Genomic DNA, 11,840 nt, shown 5'->3' on the forward strand with positions numbered 1-11,840 from the left:
CATATGCATGTGTTTTGTAGGGTATGTTTTGGAATACTGAAAAAGTTATCCTCCACTTGAACTTATTTTCATATCACTTGAGAAGGCTGGTCGTGGAAAATTGATATCGGGAGAGCTCACTTTGAGATGTTTACACACTCAAACATATCATGCATCAAACGAAGGAATTTACTTTATTTGCCCCAGGCCTAATTCTTTCCGTGTGTGTGCAACTCCTGCATCTGCATTGCACACCTTCCACAACACGTCATTGAACATCTGTCAGTCGGGGTTACAATGCAGGTACATGATTTATGCAGCCTCTCTCTGCTCACTATCACATTGAAACAACTGCATGGCATGCTCATATAAAAAAGAGGGGGGGGGGGGGCAAGCCGTTGGGGGTCCTGAAAGTACCTGCTGGAACAGTAATCTGTGAAACAGAGGTTGAGTTGTGCTGCACCAGCTGATACATTCTGCCCCCTACCTTCTCCAATACAACACTGCACTGACAGTGAAATCATCACGCTTGTGTCCCTCCGATGGCTGCATTGGTCGTCTGAACAAAACGAGTTAACTTTTAGAAAAAAAAATTAGGCGCCACTTACAGAAACACGCTTCTGCTGTTTTGCAAAAATATTTAAATAGCTTCTCTACAATGTTTGTGGGGTTTTTTCTGTGAGTGTCTATGAACGCCTCTTTTCTACTTGGAGGTTGATACCGGATGTGACGTCAACAGGGAACGAGCCTGTAGTGTGCTAGGTGCCTGGTAAGTCTTCAGCTTTGAAAAACGTATTTATACATTTATATGATTATCCATTACCATAATAATCTCCATAATATGGTACCGTAGAACATGTTCTATAGAATCCTAGTGGCGGATAGTCTATCTTGGGGTTTTTATTCGCCAACACCGCGTCGTTTAACATGTTAGCTGCTAGTTGAATTAGCATCCAACCTCGAGTGATGAACTGTTTTGCGTTACAGGATCATTGAACTTCATAGTTAATGATATAAACATCACACTAAAATACTTTACTGTGATTTGGTTCTGGCCATCAAAAACCAGATGTCCGGCATGTTTTAATTTTTTGATTCTGCAGCAAATTTGGGCTATCATCGGTGTTGTGTTACAAAGTGGAAAGAAATGTAAGTTAAGAAACGGCTAATTAAACATTAAATCTAAACATGTTTTACTACTGAAGTGAAGTGTGCGCCGTTAATCGTTAAAAACGCATTAATGATTTTATTATTGACAAACCACAACGTCCCTCTCGGGATTGCAGGTAGCTGACTGAGTGAGGCCAAACATTGAACAAAGAAAAATAATTTCATTTATATTTTAATGGCAATGCTCATTTCCACTGACGTTGGCAATTCCTTCTGATTATGAGCCAAGTCCACAGCCTGCGTCCATTTTTTTAAACCATGCTGATGAAGACTAAATACATACAAGCGTTCACTACCAGCCTCTGAACTTCACAGTGCTTCTCTACACGTGTATGTTTCAGTCCTCCACCTTTCTATTCCTCTCAGCAGCAGATTTTGAAGTGTACAAGTTTTTAATTGAGAAGCTCCTGTCCTCCTACGCCACAATTTTCTACCCATCTTCCATCGCTGCTACTCTCAGCTCTCAATCTTTTCTTTAGAATTCCACAGCACGTGAAATTAGGCTCAGATTCAAGATTCCATTTCACTTACAGTTGTAATGTGGGCAAGGTTCAAAACAGTTCATCAGGAGTTCACCTGTTTGTAGCTCCACTTTGTCCACCCTGCATGAGTGCTATTAAGCCTTAATTATTAGCCTTAAGTATTGCATTTGAGTGCTGGCCAGCTGGAACTTGTATTTTCCCTTCCTGTGTGTCAGCAGAGCCCTCAAAGATGACTACAGCTGCAAGGCCAACGTTTGAGCCGGCGAGAGGAGGACGGGGTAAAGGAGAAGGTGACCTGAGTGCCCTCTCCAAGCAGTACTCCAGTCGAGATCTTCCAGGTCACACAAAGATCAAGTACAGGTCGGAAGATCGGATATTCACTGGATATTCACTAAATCCTACTGCCTCTCCAGGAGGTTCACTTGGAAGGTGGACTCATGTTGTTTCATCCACAGGCAACCGACCCAGGATGCCCCCGAGGAGGTGCGTGCCCGTGACTTCCGCAGGGAGCTGGAGGAGAGGGAGCGTGTGGCCGTACGTGACAAGACCAGAGAGAGAGGACCAAGAGGTTGGTCTCTCTGCAGATGTATTTTGGTCTTTGCTTCTCGCCATGTTTATACATTTTCTCCACTTAACACTGAATGACTTTAACTTTCCAGAGCACACCACGTCATCATCGTCGTCTTCGTCATCGTCTTCAAAAAGGCCCAGACTGGATCAGATCCCAGCGGCCAACCTTGATGCCGATGACCCTCTCACTGATGTAAGTGCTCACACTGTGAAATATGTTGGACAATAAGTGGCGATTAACACTGATTAAGCTCTCCTGCTAATGAAGGATTTCATTTTGTTTCTAGGATGATGAGGACGAGGACTCTGAGGAGGACAGCGATGATGATGACACTGCAGCTCTTCTGGCAGAACTGGAGAAGATCAAGAAAGAGCGAGCTGAAGAGCAAGAACGCAAGGTAAAGTTTTTAAAACGGATGCATTCGCATTTCCAAGTACTAACCGCCAGGAACAAAAAGCTATGGGTTCATGTTTGAGGGAAGTCGAGCTTTACATCTCTGTGCTTCATGCTTTTGTTTTAATTTCCAAATTCAGGAGCGTGAGCAAAAAGCAGAGGAGGAGCGAATTCGAATGGAAAACATCTTAAGTGGCAATCCATTGATTAACTTGGCTGGACAGCAGCAGCAGCAGCAACAGCAGCAGCAGGTGACCCAGACTCCGGCCACCTTCAGGGTCAAGAGAAGGTACTCCACACACCAACACTCACAAATGTGCACAGTGTAAAGTGTTGTTTAGGGAATAAAGCTTATTATTTTACCACTTTAATCAATTCCAATCCTTCCAGGTGGGATGACGATGTTGTGTTTAAGAACTGCGCCAAAGGCGTCGACGAAGCACGGAAGGAGAAACGATTCGTCAACGACACGCTGCGCTCGGAGTTCCACAAGAAATTTATGGAGAAATATGTAAAATAAAAGACGTCTTTGGCATTTTATTGTTTTTTTTTTTTTTTATCCGATACTTTTGGTCTCCAGCCTTTTCCCGTTGTCCCACACAATGTTGTACATAAGCGAGTTTGATGAAGTGCATTCTTTGAATAAAGACTCAGAAATGAACGGCAATGTTCAGTTATTATTCAACTTTTCTTTTTCGTTTTGCTTCATGTGAACTTGTCTTATTTATACATAAAACTCAATGTTAATTTAATCAGACTTTTATTTCACCCTATGAAAAGTGACAAAAAGTTAGTTGAACATCTACCGATTCATCTACACCTGTCACATAATGGTCAAACTGACTCATCGTGCTTCCACTGTAGAGGCTCTCTGTTTTTACGGGAACGTTGACAGTTCAGAGTGTCGTCTTTGTTGACTGCCTGGGCCTCAATCCCCTTGTGATGGCAACCATCATAATAAAAAAAATTGAAGATCAGGGTTTGAAATTATGACTTGGATAGTTGTAAAGACTCAGATGTCATTCAATTAGTTTCATTTGAAGAATTTGCTTGTGTGACCTTAATACAAGTAACTTAATATTAATTAACTTTCTTTAGAGTTAAGCTCATCACATATGAAGGACAAAGTATTTTCTATGTGATTCAGAAAATCTTGCTAAAGCCACCGCCATAAATAGCTGAGCCTCTACATTGAAAAGCATTTTCTTTTTCTGTTAACAGAATATGTGATTGAGTAATTCATAAGTTCTCAAAGTGGTAGGATGAGCCTCCCAGAGCTTTAACCACAACCTAACTTAAAAGCTAATAATGAATATTTTTTCTGTTAGTGTGAAGAATAAATTGCAATTTAATTAGAAATTGCACAATAATACAAATTATAAAATATGTCATTTTAAATTCAAGCAACATAACATTTATTAAAAAAAATATTTTAATCAATTGAGTCATTTTGAGCTGTGTCAGAGGCCTTTCCCTAAAAAAATTAAAAGTTAACCGAGAAGGTCTGGGTTCAACTACTGGCCTGGTTTTTTTGTGTTGGTTTCCAAAATATGTATGTGAGGTAAATTGTTGACCCTAAATTGCCGAGGGGAGAATTTTAGTGTGTGAGATTCTCTGTCTCTCTGTGTTTGCTGTCTGGGATGTACAGTATCCTGCCCTCGCCCATTGTAAACTGGGATTGGCTCCAGGGCCCTGCTACCCTTGACAGGATTAGGAAACATTGAAGTTGGATGGAAGACAAAAATGTAAATGTGCTTTGTGCAGTGGATGAAACCACCAACAGTCAGTGGAGCGCAACAGTGTTGGTCCCCCATGGCCGCTAGGGGGCGCCGTCACAACAATCGCCTCCTTGTGACAGGGATCTGGGAGGCTTCTGGGAAAAGATGGCAGCTTCCTTTTGTTTGTGGGGATTTGCGGTTGTCTGTTGGGGGATTTAAAGGCGTTCCTCCGCGGATAATCGGGTCTCCGTCGCGTAGTCGCGGTTGTCCGAGCAGCAGTGTCGCCGGGAGAAGATGGAGAAGAGCGGCAGCGTCGACAGTCTGGGCTCGAAGCGCTCCTCGTCCCGACAGCCGAGTGTTGATTCATTGTCCAGGTAGAGAAACACACCGACAGATTCCAGGAATCCCTGTGATTTACTCACTTCTCTGTGTGGAGTTTGTCAAAAGTGACTGCACACAACTACTGGCGATCAGTTCCTGTTGCCATGGAGCGTCTGTCTGTGGCATTAGTCGATTAATCGATTTAACCTCTATTTATAGTTAGTGATAGTTTTACTCACTCTGATCCAAAGCTACATTATACTACTAACATAATTTGAACCATAAATTATATGTATCAGTCTATAACACTGTGCATCTATTTGTTTGATCGTTACTTGTATTTGTTTGTCTTGTTTACATAGCAAGTTACTTTATAAAAACTCCGAAATACTCTTTCTATTGTGTTATTCATATTCTTTGGATTAAATCACTGTTGAGTATATTTCTATCTTCAATAGTACTACAGAAATGTGTCTTTATAAACCACAAAAACTAGTAGGTAAAACATTGTTTATTATTATTAGAAAACTATATTATATGAATACTAGTTGATGGACTGGTTAAAAAAAAAAAATTTATATATATGAATATATATTATCACAACAAAATATCTTTTAGTAGTTATTGGTAAACTAAATATTGGATAATATTAAAAAAAATAACATGTTGAAAAAGCAGTACAAAATGATAAAGATAGTCTCCCAAGCTTAGTGTTTATTGGTTGGTTTATGCTGTGTTAGTTGGAAAGTGGGAAAGTTACCTCCTAAGACAAAACGTATGAAGGTGGCATAGAGGAGATCAACGGGGATCAGCTTCTGTTGCCATGGAGATGAGACTAATCATAAATGTATCTGTCAATTGGATTGAAAACAAACTGGATCCTACAGTGATTGGCTACTGCTTCTGAACATGTTACACACTGCGCTGTTTCACATAGCGATTTAAATTCTTCTTCTTTCTCTCTATTCTCTGTTGCATGTCTCATCAGCACCTCCACCTCTCGCTCTGACCGATCGGCCCAGGCCAAACCCACGTCTGCCATGTCCTCTGACTCCATGTCCACCTCTGCAGAGTTTTCTCCTGAGCTCAGGGTTTGTAACCAGATCACAGCTCACTGTTAAAATAATCAACGATTAATAAATTGATCATGACCCTTTTTTTAACTTTCCGCCTCATTCAGGTCAAGCCCAAAGCTCCTGCAAAGGTATGGTGTGTCATGGATTTACAATTATATATTACAAAACATGCGCGTTTGAACAACACACAGATGATGTGTTTGTATTTGTTTCCAGAAGATACTCAGAGATTCAGACAAGGAGGAGCCACAGCTGCTTCCAAATGAAACCGTGCAGGACAGAGGTCTGACTTTTCCCTGACTTCCACTTCTCCCAATAAAACACTTGTTGAGACGTTGGTCATTTCACTGAAATTGACATTGTTTTTCTTGTTTTTTTGTGTTTTCCAGCCGAAGACGTCACCTACTTCTGTCCTTTTACCGGAGCTCTGCGGGGGACCGTGACAGTTACGAACTACAGGCTTTTCTTCAAATCCATGGTCAGGGTAAGTTTGTGGGACTTCTTCGAACGCACCGAATGTACTTTGAGGAATCAAATTGTTTTTGGTGATGTGTCGTTGGTTTCCAGGAGCCCGCGTTTGTTCTGGACCTGCCCCTCGGGGTGGTGAGCCGAATAGAGAAGATTGGAAGTGCCTCGAGCCGTGGCGATGTATCGTATGGGCTTGTTTGCAAAGTGAGTAAGCTATACAATAACTGTGCTTGTTTGATATTTACAGGGTGCTATCTGATGGTCACTGTCAATACAGAGCCGCGAAAAGCTTGAAGTAATACAAACATAACAGATGCTGACCTCTTAAGTCTGACCGTGACCTGCCTCTCTGCAGGATGTGCGTAATCTACGCTTTGCACACAAACTGATGGAGGACACGCTGAGGAAGTCCATTTTCGAAGTGCTGATGAAATTTGCGTTTCCTGTTTCCAACGGACTGGTGAGCATTTTGCAGCCACACTGTTGCACTGACACTGCAGCAATGAGCAGACACCCAACTGATAACGTTCCCTCCCTTCGCCCACAGCAAATTTTTGCCTTTGAGTACGGCCAAGTGTTCCCTGAAAATGGATGGAAGGTGTACGACGCTGTCTCCGAGTACAAGAGACAGGTATTTCAGAGCGGATGAACTCCAGATACTAAATAATAAAGAAAACATGTTTCAGTGTTTGCTGGTGTTTTTTTTTTTTCTTTGAAGGGAATACCCAATGAAAGCTGGAGGATAACAAAAGTCAACGATCATTACGAGCTGTGTGACACCTACCCTTCGACAATGGCGGTGCCTGTCAACATACCAGACGAGGAGCTGAAGAGAGTAGCGGCCTTCAGAGCAAAGGGGAGGATACCTGTGAGTGACGGCTCCTCTGCAGGAGTTGCACCCTCATGTGCAGCTTCTTTTACGGGAATTTCTGTCTCGATGCCGAGTGCAGGTGCTGTCATGGATCCACCCAGAGAGCCAGGCAACGGTGACACGCTGCAGCCAGCCGATGGTCGGCGTGAACGGGAAGCGCAGCAAAGAGGACGAGAAATACCTGCAGGCCATCATGGACGCGAACGCCCAGTCACACAAACTCTTTATTTTCGATGCTCGGCCCAGTGTCAACGCTGTTGCCAACAAGGTCTGTTCTCTGAATCCGGTGTCAAACGCGATGTGCCGGGGGAAAAAAATAAATCTCCAGTGGGTGTGAACAAATCGTCTTTCACAGATGAAAGGGGGAGGATACGAGAGCGAGGATGCGTATCAGAACGCCGAGCTGGTGTTCTTGGATATTCACAATATCCACGTGATGAGGGAGTCGCTGCGCAAGCTGAAGGACGTGGTCTACCCAAACATCGAGGATTCGCACTGGCTCTCCAATCTGGAGTCCACTCATTGGCTTGAGCACATTAAGGTGAACGTGATGCTCGACTAATAGTTAGATAAATCCCAGTTCATCACAATTCCATCATCTCAGAACGCCCGTGATCTGACGGCTACTCTCATTATTGGCCTTGTGTTTGCAGCTGATCCTGGCGGGGGCACTGAGGATCGCAGACAAGGTGGAGTCTGGGAAAACGTCGGTGGTGGTGCACTGCAGCGATGGCTGGGACCGCACGGCCCAGCTCACCTCTCTGTCCATGCTCATGCTGGACAGTTACTACCGCACCATTCGTGGCTTCGAGGTGTTGCTCGAGAAAGAGTGGCTGAGTTTTGGGCACCGCTTCCAGCTGGTAGATGATTTACATCACCTTTTTATACATATATGCTGGAAATTCAAGCCAAAGATAATGTATTCCTTTGTCATTCCTCTTTCCTCTTGTTTGTGACAGCGTATCGGTCACGGTGATAAGAACCACACAGACGCAGACCGTTCACCCGTTTTCATCCAGTTCATTGACTGTGTGTGGCAGCTGACTCGACAGGTCCGTATCCAAGGTGGTCAAATGCAAATAACAAATAAAAGTTCTTTCAAGAATAAGATTGAAACAGTTTTTCACCTCAGTTTCCTGCCGCCTTCGAGTTCAACGAGTACTTCCTGGTAACCATCCTGGATCACCTGTACAGCTGCCTGTTTGGGACTTTCTTGTGTAACAGTGAGCAGCAGAGGCTGAAAGAAGTGAGGCCATTTTTTTTTTTTACCTCTGCATTTTTATGATTGTGGAAATTTCTTAAGTGCTTTGTGTGAACTTCGAGATTGTTGGGATCCCTGTGTACAGAATCGGTATTATTGATTTTCAAGTGAAATTTTACCAGAAAAACATATCAAAAACAAACCAAAAGAAAAGTAAGGATGAGCAATAATAACAATGGCACTTATAACTTTTGGTTTGTTGTTGTACCTTCAGGGTGATGAGCTTCGTTCCAGTTTAGGGGCTGGACACTTCTGTCTGGTTTGTGTTTCCAACTTAATTCTACGCTTTTTACTCTACAGGAGATTCCCAAGAGGACGGTGTCACTTTGGTCCTACATTAACAGCCAGTTGGAGGACTTCACCAATCCTCTGTATGTGAACTACTCCAACCACGTGCTGTTCCCAGTGGTCAGCTTACGCCACCTGGAGCTCTGGGTTGGCTACTACATCCGCTGGAACCCTCGCATGAGGCCTCAGGTATGTTACAAATCCTGTCTTGTGCACACTCCTTCAAAGCGGCTGAGCCTCACGCAGCTTCTCGTCGTGCCGCATTTTCCTACAGGAACCTGTTCACCAGCGCTACAAGGAGCTCCTCGCCAAGCGCGCCGAGCTGCAGAAGAGAGTGGGCGACTTGCAGCGAGAGGTGACCAATCGCTCGGCCTCCTCCTCCTCCGAGCGCGCCGGCTCCCCAACGCGCTCCATCACTCCGGTGCAGACCTTTGTCTGATGCAGCCTGGCCCTGGCCGCCATCACAGAGGCTGAATATTGTTGGTAAAGAGGTGCAGTAACAGGACCTGGGTGCCAAACTGCATCTTTTTAAACGACACACAATGCTAATCTACTCCAAGCAAAAGTCTGAAGGGAAGATTACTGTGTTGACCCTCCCTGACAGGCCAGAGTCTGATGACTACAGAAGTCTGTCTCAGACTACAGCCATATTGTACTCTTTCTTCTCCAGGGGGAGGATATGTAACCGGAATAGCGAGAACAGTTCAGCATATCAACACGAGTACAAGCAGTGCTTTTCCAAGTATAGAAAATGTTACTTGGGGTAAATATTTATGCCTTATACTCTCCTCATTCCTTTACATGAAAGCATTATAGCTGAAGCTATTGTACCGCAAACAACTTAGAGCTTCAGAAAACAAACGCTAAAACCAAGTAGGATTTCTTACTTTTTGATTCTAACGTGTAGCTAAAGGGCTTTGATTTTAGCTTCTTCTGATACATAGTACTTCTAGAATTCATTAACAGAATTGTGGTGTTCTTTACAGACCAGTCTTTTTACATTGTCGTGACCAAATATCTTTTTAAGAATGTGTCATGTACGGCATTCCTTTCTCTGAGTGATTTAAGTTTTGTAAGTTTCCTTTTTCTAACTAGTTAACATTATTTATTACCTTTTTAGTGAAGACTTGTATTTATCACTCATGTCAGATTGGAGATCTCTCTATGCGATATCAATAAGCCACAAACAATATGCAACAGTTACTTTTCACCCACGAATGGTTAACTCTAAATATTTGCGTGTGTAAGCACTTTTTGCTGATTATTTCTGAACTGGTGGCAGAATGTGCGACACCACTAATGATTCGCTCTCTGGGTTTTATGAATCTGTGCCTTGTTGCGAGTGCTGGGGAGAACGACATAAAGATGAGCATGAACGGTCCGTAGTGTCCAACGTTAACGGTAAATGGAGGATTAGTCGTGAGCCTTTTTCTAAAACTTTGGTGAATGCTTTGCAATAAACATCCGACTCAACTTGAAGGATTCAGTGTGGCTCGTAAGGATGGACATGAATGCAGCGCCCTTACGTTCATCGCTCAGGCTCCGCTATTAGTGTTGCTAAATATAGCTTAACCCTAATGACACTACCATTAATTATCTCTGATTATGGGCTCGCCATAAAATTTTGAAAAAAGAGTGCCTTTTATTAAAAAATGAGCGAAGATAAAAGCTGGAATTTAAAGTGCGATTGTGGAACAGTCTAATACTGTGAGGGCTCTGAGACGTTGGTACAGCCATGATAAGTCTCTTTCATGTTTAAACTGTAGCTTTAAGACATCTTTTACCCAGCTTATTATTTCCATGACTTTTGTATTCACATGCATATGCCCCTCATATTAAACGACCCTCCCTATTAAAATAGACAGCTTATAAAGCGACATGGTTAAAATGAGGTTTGATGCTATTGTGTTTATCCTTGTTTCAAAACTTGAATTTTGAAAAGCATTTGCTGCAAGCTACAGTGATGTCAAAACTTAAAACTGTATTAAAAGATTTAATAAAAGTCCTGAAACTGCAATTCATCTTTGAACTTTTCTACGTTTTTTGGGGGGCATTTTCAGTAGTTGCACAATTACACAAAGAAGATACAAGTGGAAGAATGTGATGCTCACCATGAAGTTTACTGAAGGCAATGTGATTCAGAGGACAGGAAATGTTTCAGGAAGTGATAACAGGAGTGAAGCCAGGAGGCCAAAAAGATGCATCGGAGTCTGGGAGGACTTAAAAGTTCAAACAAGTTTTTATGATATTACATTAATGTTATTTGCTACAAAGAACATCACAGCCTATTTACCACTGGAACAACGTACATACACCATCTTCTATAAAGCTTGATCCACGGGGCTGAAGTTAATCTATTTGTGAATTCAGGAAACACCATCGGAAGGAACAAACTGCACATCTGTATTTAAAAAAAAATAAAAATCATCCATCCAGAAAAAGGGACAGAGAATGATACAATGGTGTGCACACAAACACAGGAATAATTGTATCAACCATTTTTTCCAGTAAATCCTGAAGGGGTTTGTTATAAAACAACAACCAACTCCATTATTCAAAGGTTGTCAAGCGTGACACGCTGGCTTTGCGACTATAACAAGCATATAGCAGTGCTATGCCTCATTTCTCCTCCACCACATTTAATGAAGTTGCAACTAAAATAACATTGACATCTAAATCTTAACTTGAGCTTTTGAGTTTTGTTTGTTTTTTTCAAATTTCTCCTCGTTGTCTTTACTCTTAGAGGTCAATGTCCATGTCCTTCCTGTTTTGTTTTTTGTTTGTTTTGTTTTCTGAGAAGTACCTTTTGGAAATTACCCATTGTTGTACATTTGGAATTGGGTCAGTGTTTGTGAATGTAATTTCAGTAAGGGAACATAAACTATTGAAAGTGTTAATTAATAGATTTATTTTTATTTTGAGAATGATTGGACAGACAGATTTCCCCTGAAGGTGTTTCTGTTGGGGCTAAAGAAGTTTGTGGACATATTTTGCCATATAAAAAGCGTCCATACACCAGAGGGGATGACTCCAAACACTCATATTCTAGGTACAGCAATGTTTTTCAGGAGTTTATTTGTATGCGCACAAAACGGCCTCTTTAGTAAATAACTAACCCACCCATATGATTTTTTTTCAAAGCCATTTTTTCATCCAATTCATCTTAAATGTATCTTTAATCTAAATAATTATTATTATTACTGAATAATAATTATTTAATAAAAATCCAGAAAGTTGATTCC

At 42.0% G+C, this 11,840-nt stretch overlaps 2 protein-coding genes across 4 annotated transcripts; both read left to right on the plus strand.

Annotated features, from left to right (window-relative positions):
• The first annotated feature begins 464 nt into the window (after window positions 1-464).
• On the plus strand, window positions 465-3,577 carry cwc15 (CWC15 spliceosome associated protein homolog). Of its 2 annotated transcripts, none has more exons than XM_080482697.1 (7): window positions 465-748; window positions 1,850-1,991; window positions 2,087-2,199; window positions 2,291-2,394; window positions 2,489-2,599; window positions 2,736-2,884; window positions 2,986-3,577. In XM_080482697.1, exons 2-7 carry the CDS (start codon window positions 1,861-1,863, stop codon window positions 3,113-3,115), a joined length of 738 nt encoding a protein of 245 aa, XP_080338823.1. In that variant the 5' UTR covers window positions 465-748; window positions 1,850-1,860; the 3' UTR covers window positions 3,116-3,577. The 2 variants fall into 2 exon arrangements, with proteins under 2 accessions (XP_080338823.1, XP_080338824.1); XM_080482698.1 differs by having other exon boundaries at window positions 474-748; window positions 1,847-1,991; window positions 2,986-3,260.
• Window positions 3,578-4,452: 875 nt separating this feature from the next.
• mtmr2 (myotubularin related protein 2) lies at window positions 4,453-10,619 on the plus strand. Of its 2 annotated transcripts, none has more exons than XM_080483174.1 (16): window positions 4,453-4,687; window positions 5,623-5,725; window positions 5,815-5,838; window positions 5,927-5,993; window positions 6,100-6,194; window positions 6,278-6,382; window positions 6,534-6,638; window positions 6,726-6,809; window positions 6,897-7,046; window positions 7,129-7,317; window positions 7,405-7,590; window positions 7,703-7,909; window positions 8,009-8,101; window positions 8,182-8,295; window positions 8,611-8,787; window positions 8,873-10,619. In XM_080483174.1, the coding sequence occupies exons 1-16, from the start codon at window positions 4,608-4,610 to the stop codon at window positions 9,035-9,037; spliced, it is 1,944 nt and encodes a 647-aa protein (XP_080339300.1). In that variant the 5' UTR covers window positions 4,453-4,607; the 3' UTR covers window positions 9,038-10,619. The 2 variants fall into 2 exon arrangements, with proteins under 2 accessions (XP_080339300.1, XP_080339301.1); XM_080483175.1 differs by having other exon boundaries at window positions 6,100-6,188.
• Window positions 10,620-11,840: the final 1,221 nt, after the last annotated feature.

This window comes from Lipophrys pholis (assembly GCF_963383615.2).
Source record: "Lipophrys pholis genome assembly, chromosome: 16".
In the NCBI taxonomy this organism is placed as follows: domain Eukaryota; kingdom Metazoa; phylum Chordata; class Actinopteri; order Blenniiformes; family Blenniidae; genus Lipophrys; species Lipophrys pholis.

Coding starts and splice junctions, on each gene's coding strand:
- cwc15 (XM_080482697.1), top strand. CDS start 1,861: ATGACTACAGCTGCAAGGCCAACGTTTGAGCCGGCGAGAGGAGGACGG. Junction 2,395..2,488: donor CCGATGACCCTCTCACTGAT/GTAAGTGCTCAC, acceptor TTTTGTTTCTAG/GATGATGAGGACGAGGACTC. Junction 2,600..2,735: donor CTGAAGAGCAAGAACGCAAG/GTAAAGTTTTTA, acceptor TTCCAAATTCAG/GAGCGTGAGCAAAAAGCAGA.
- mtmr2 (XM_080483174.1), top strand. CDS start 4,608: ATGGAGAAGAGCGGCAGCGTCGACAGTCTGGGCTCGAAGCGCTCCTCG. Junction 5,726..5,814: donor AGTTTTCTCCTGAGCTCAGG/GTTTGTAACCAG, acceptor CGCCTCATTCAG/GTCAAGCCCAAAGCTCCTGC. Junction 7,591..7,702: donor ATTGGCTTGAGCACATTAAG/GTGAACGTGATG, acceptor TTGTGTTTGCAG/CTGATCCTGGCGGGGGCACT.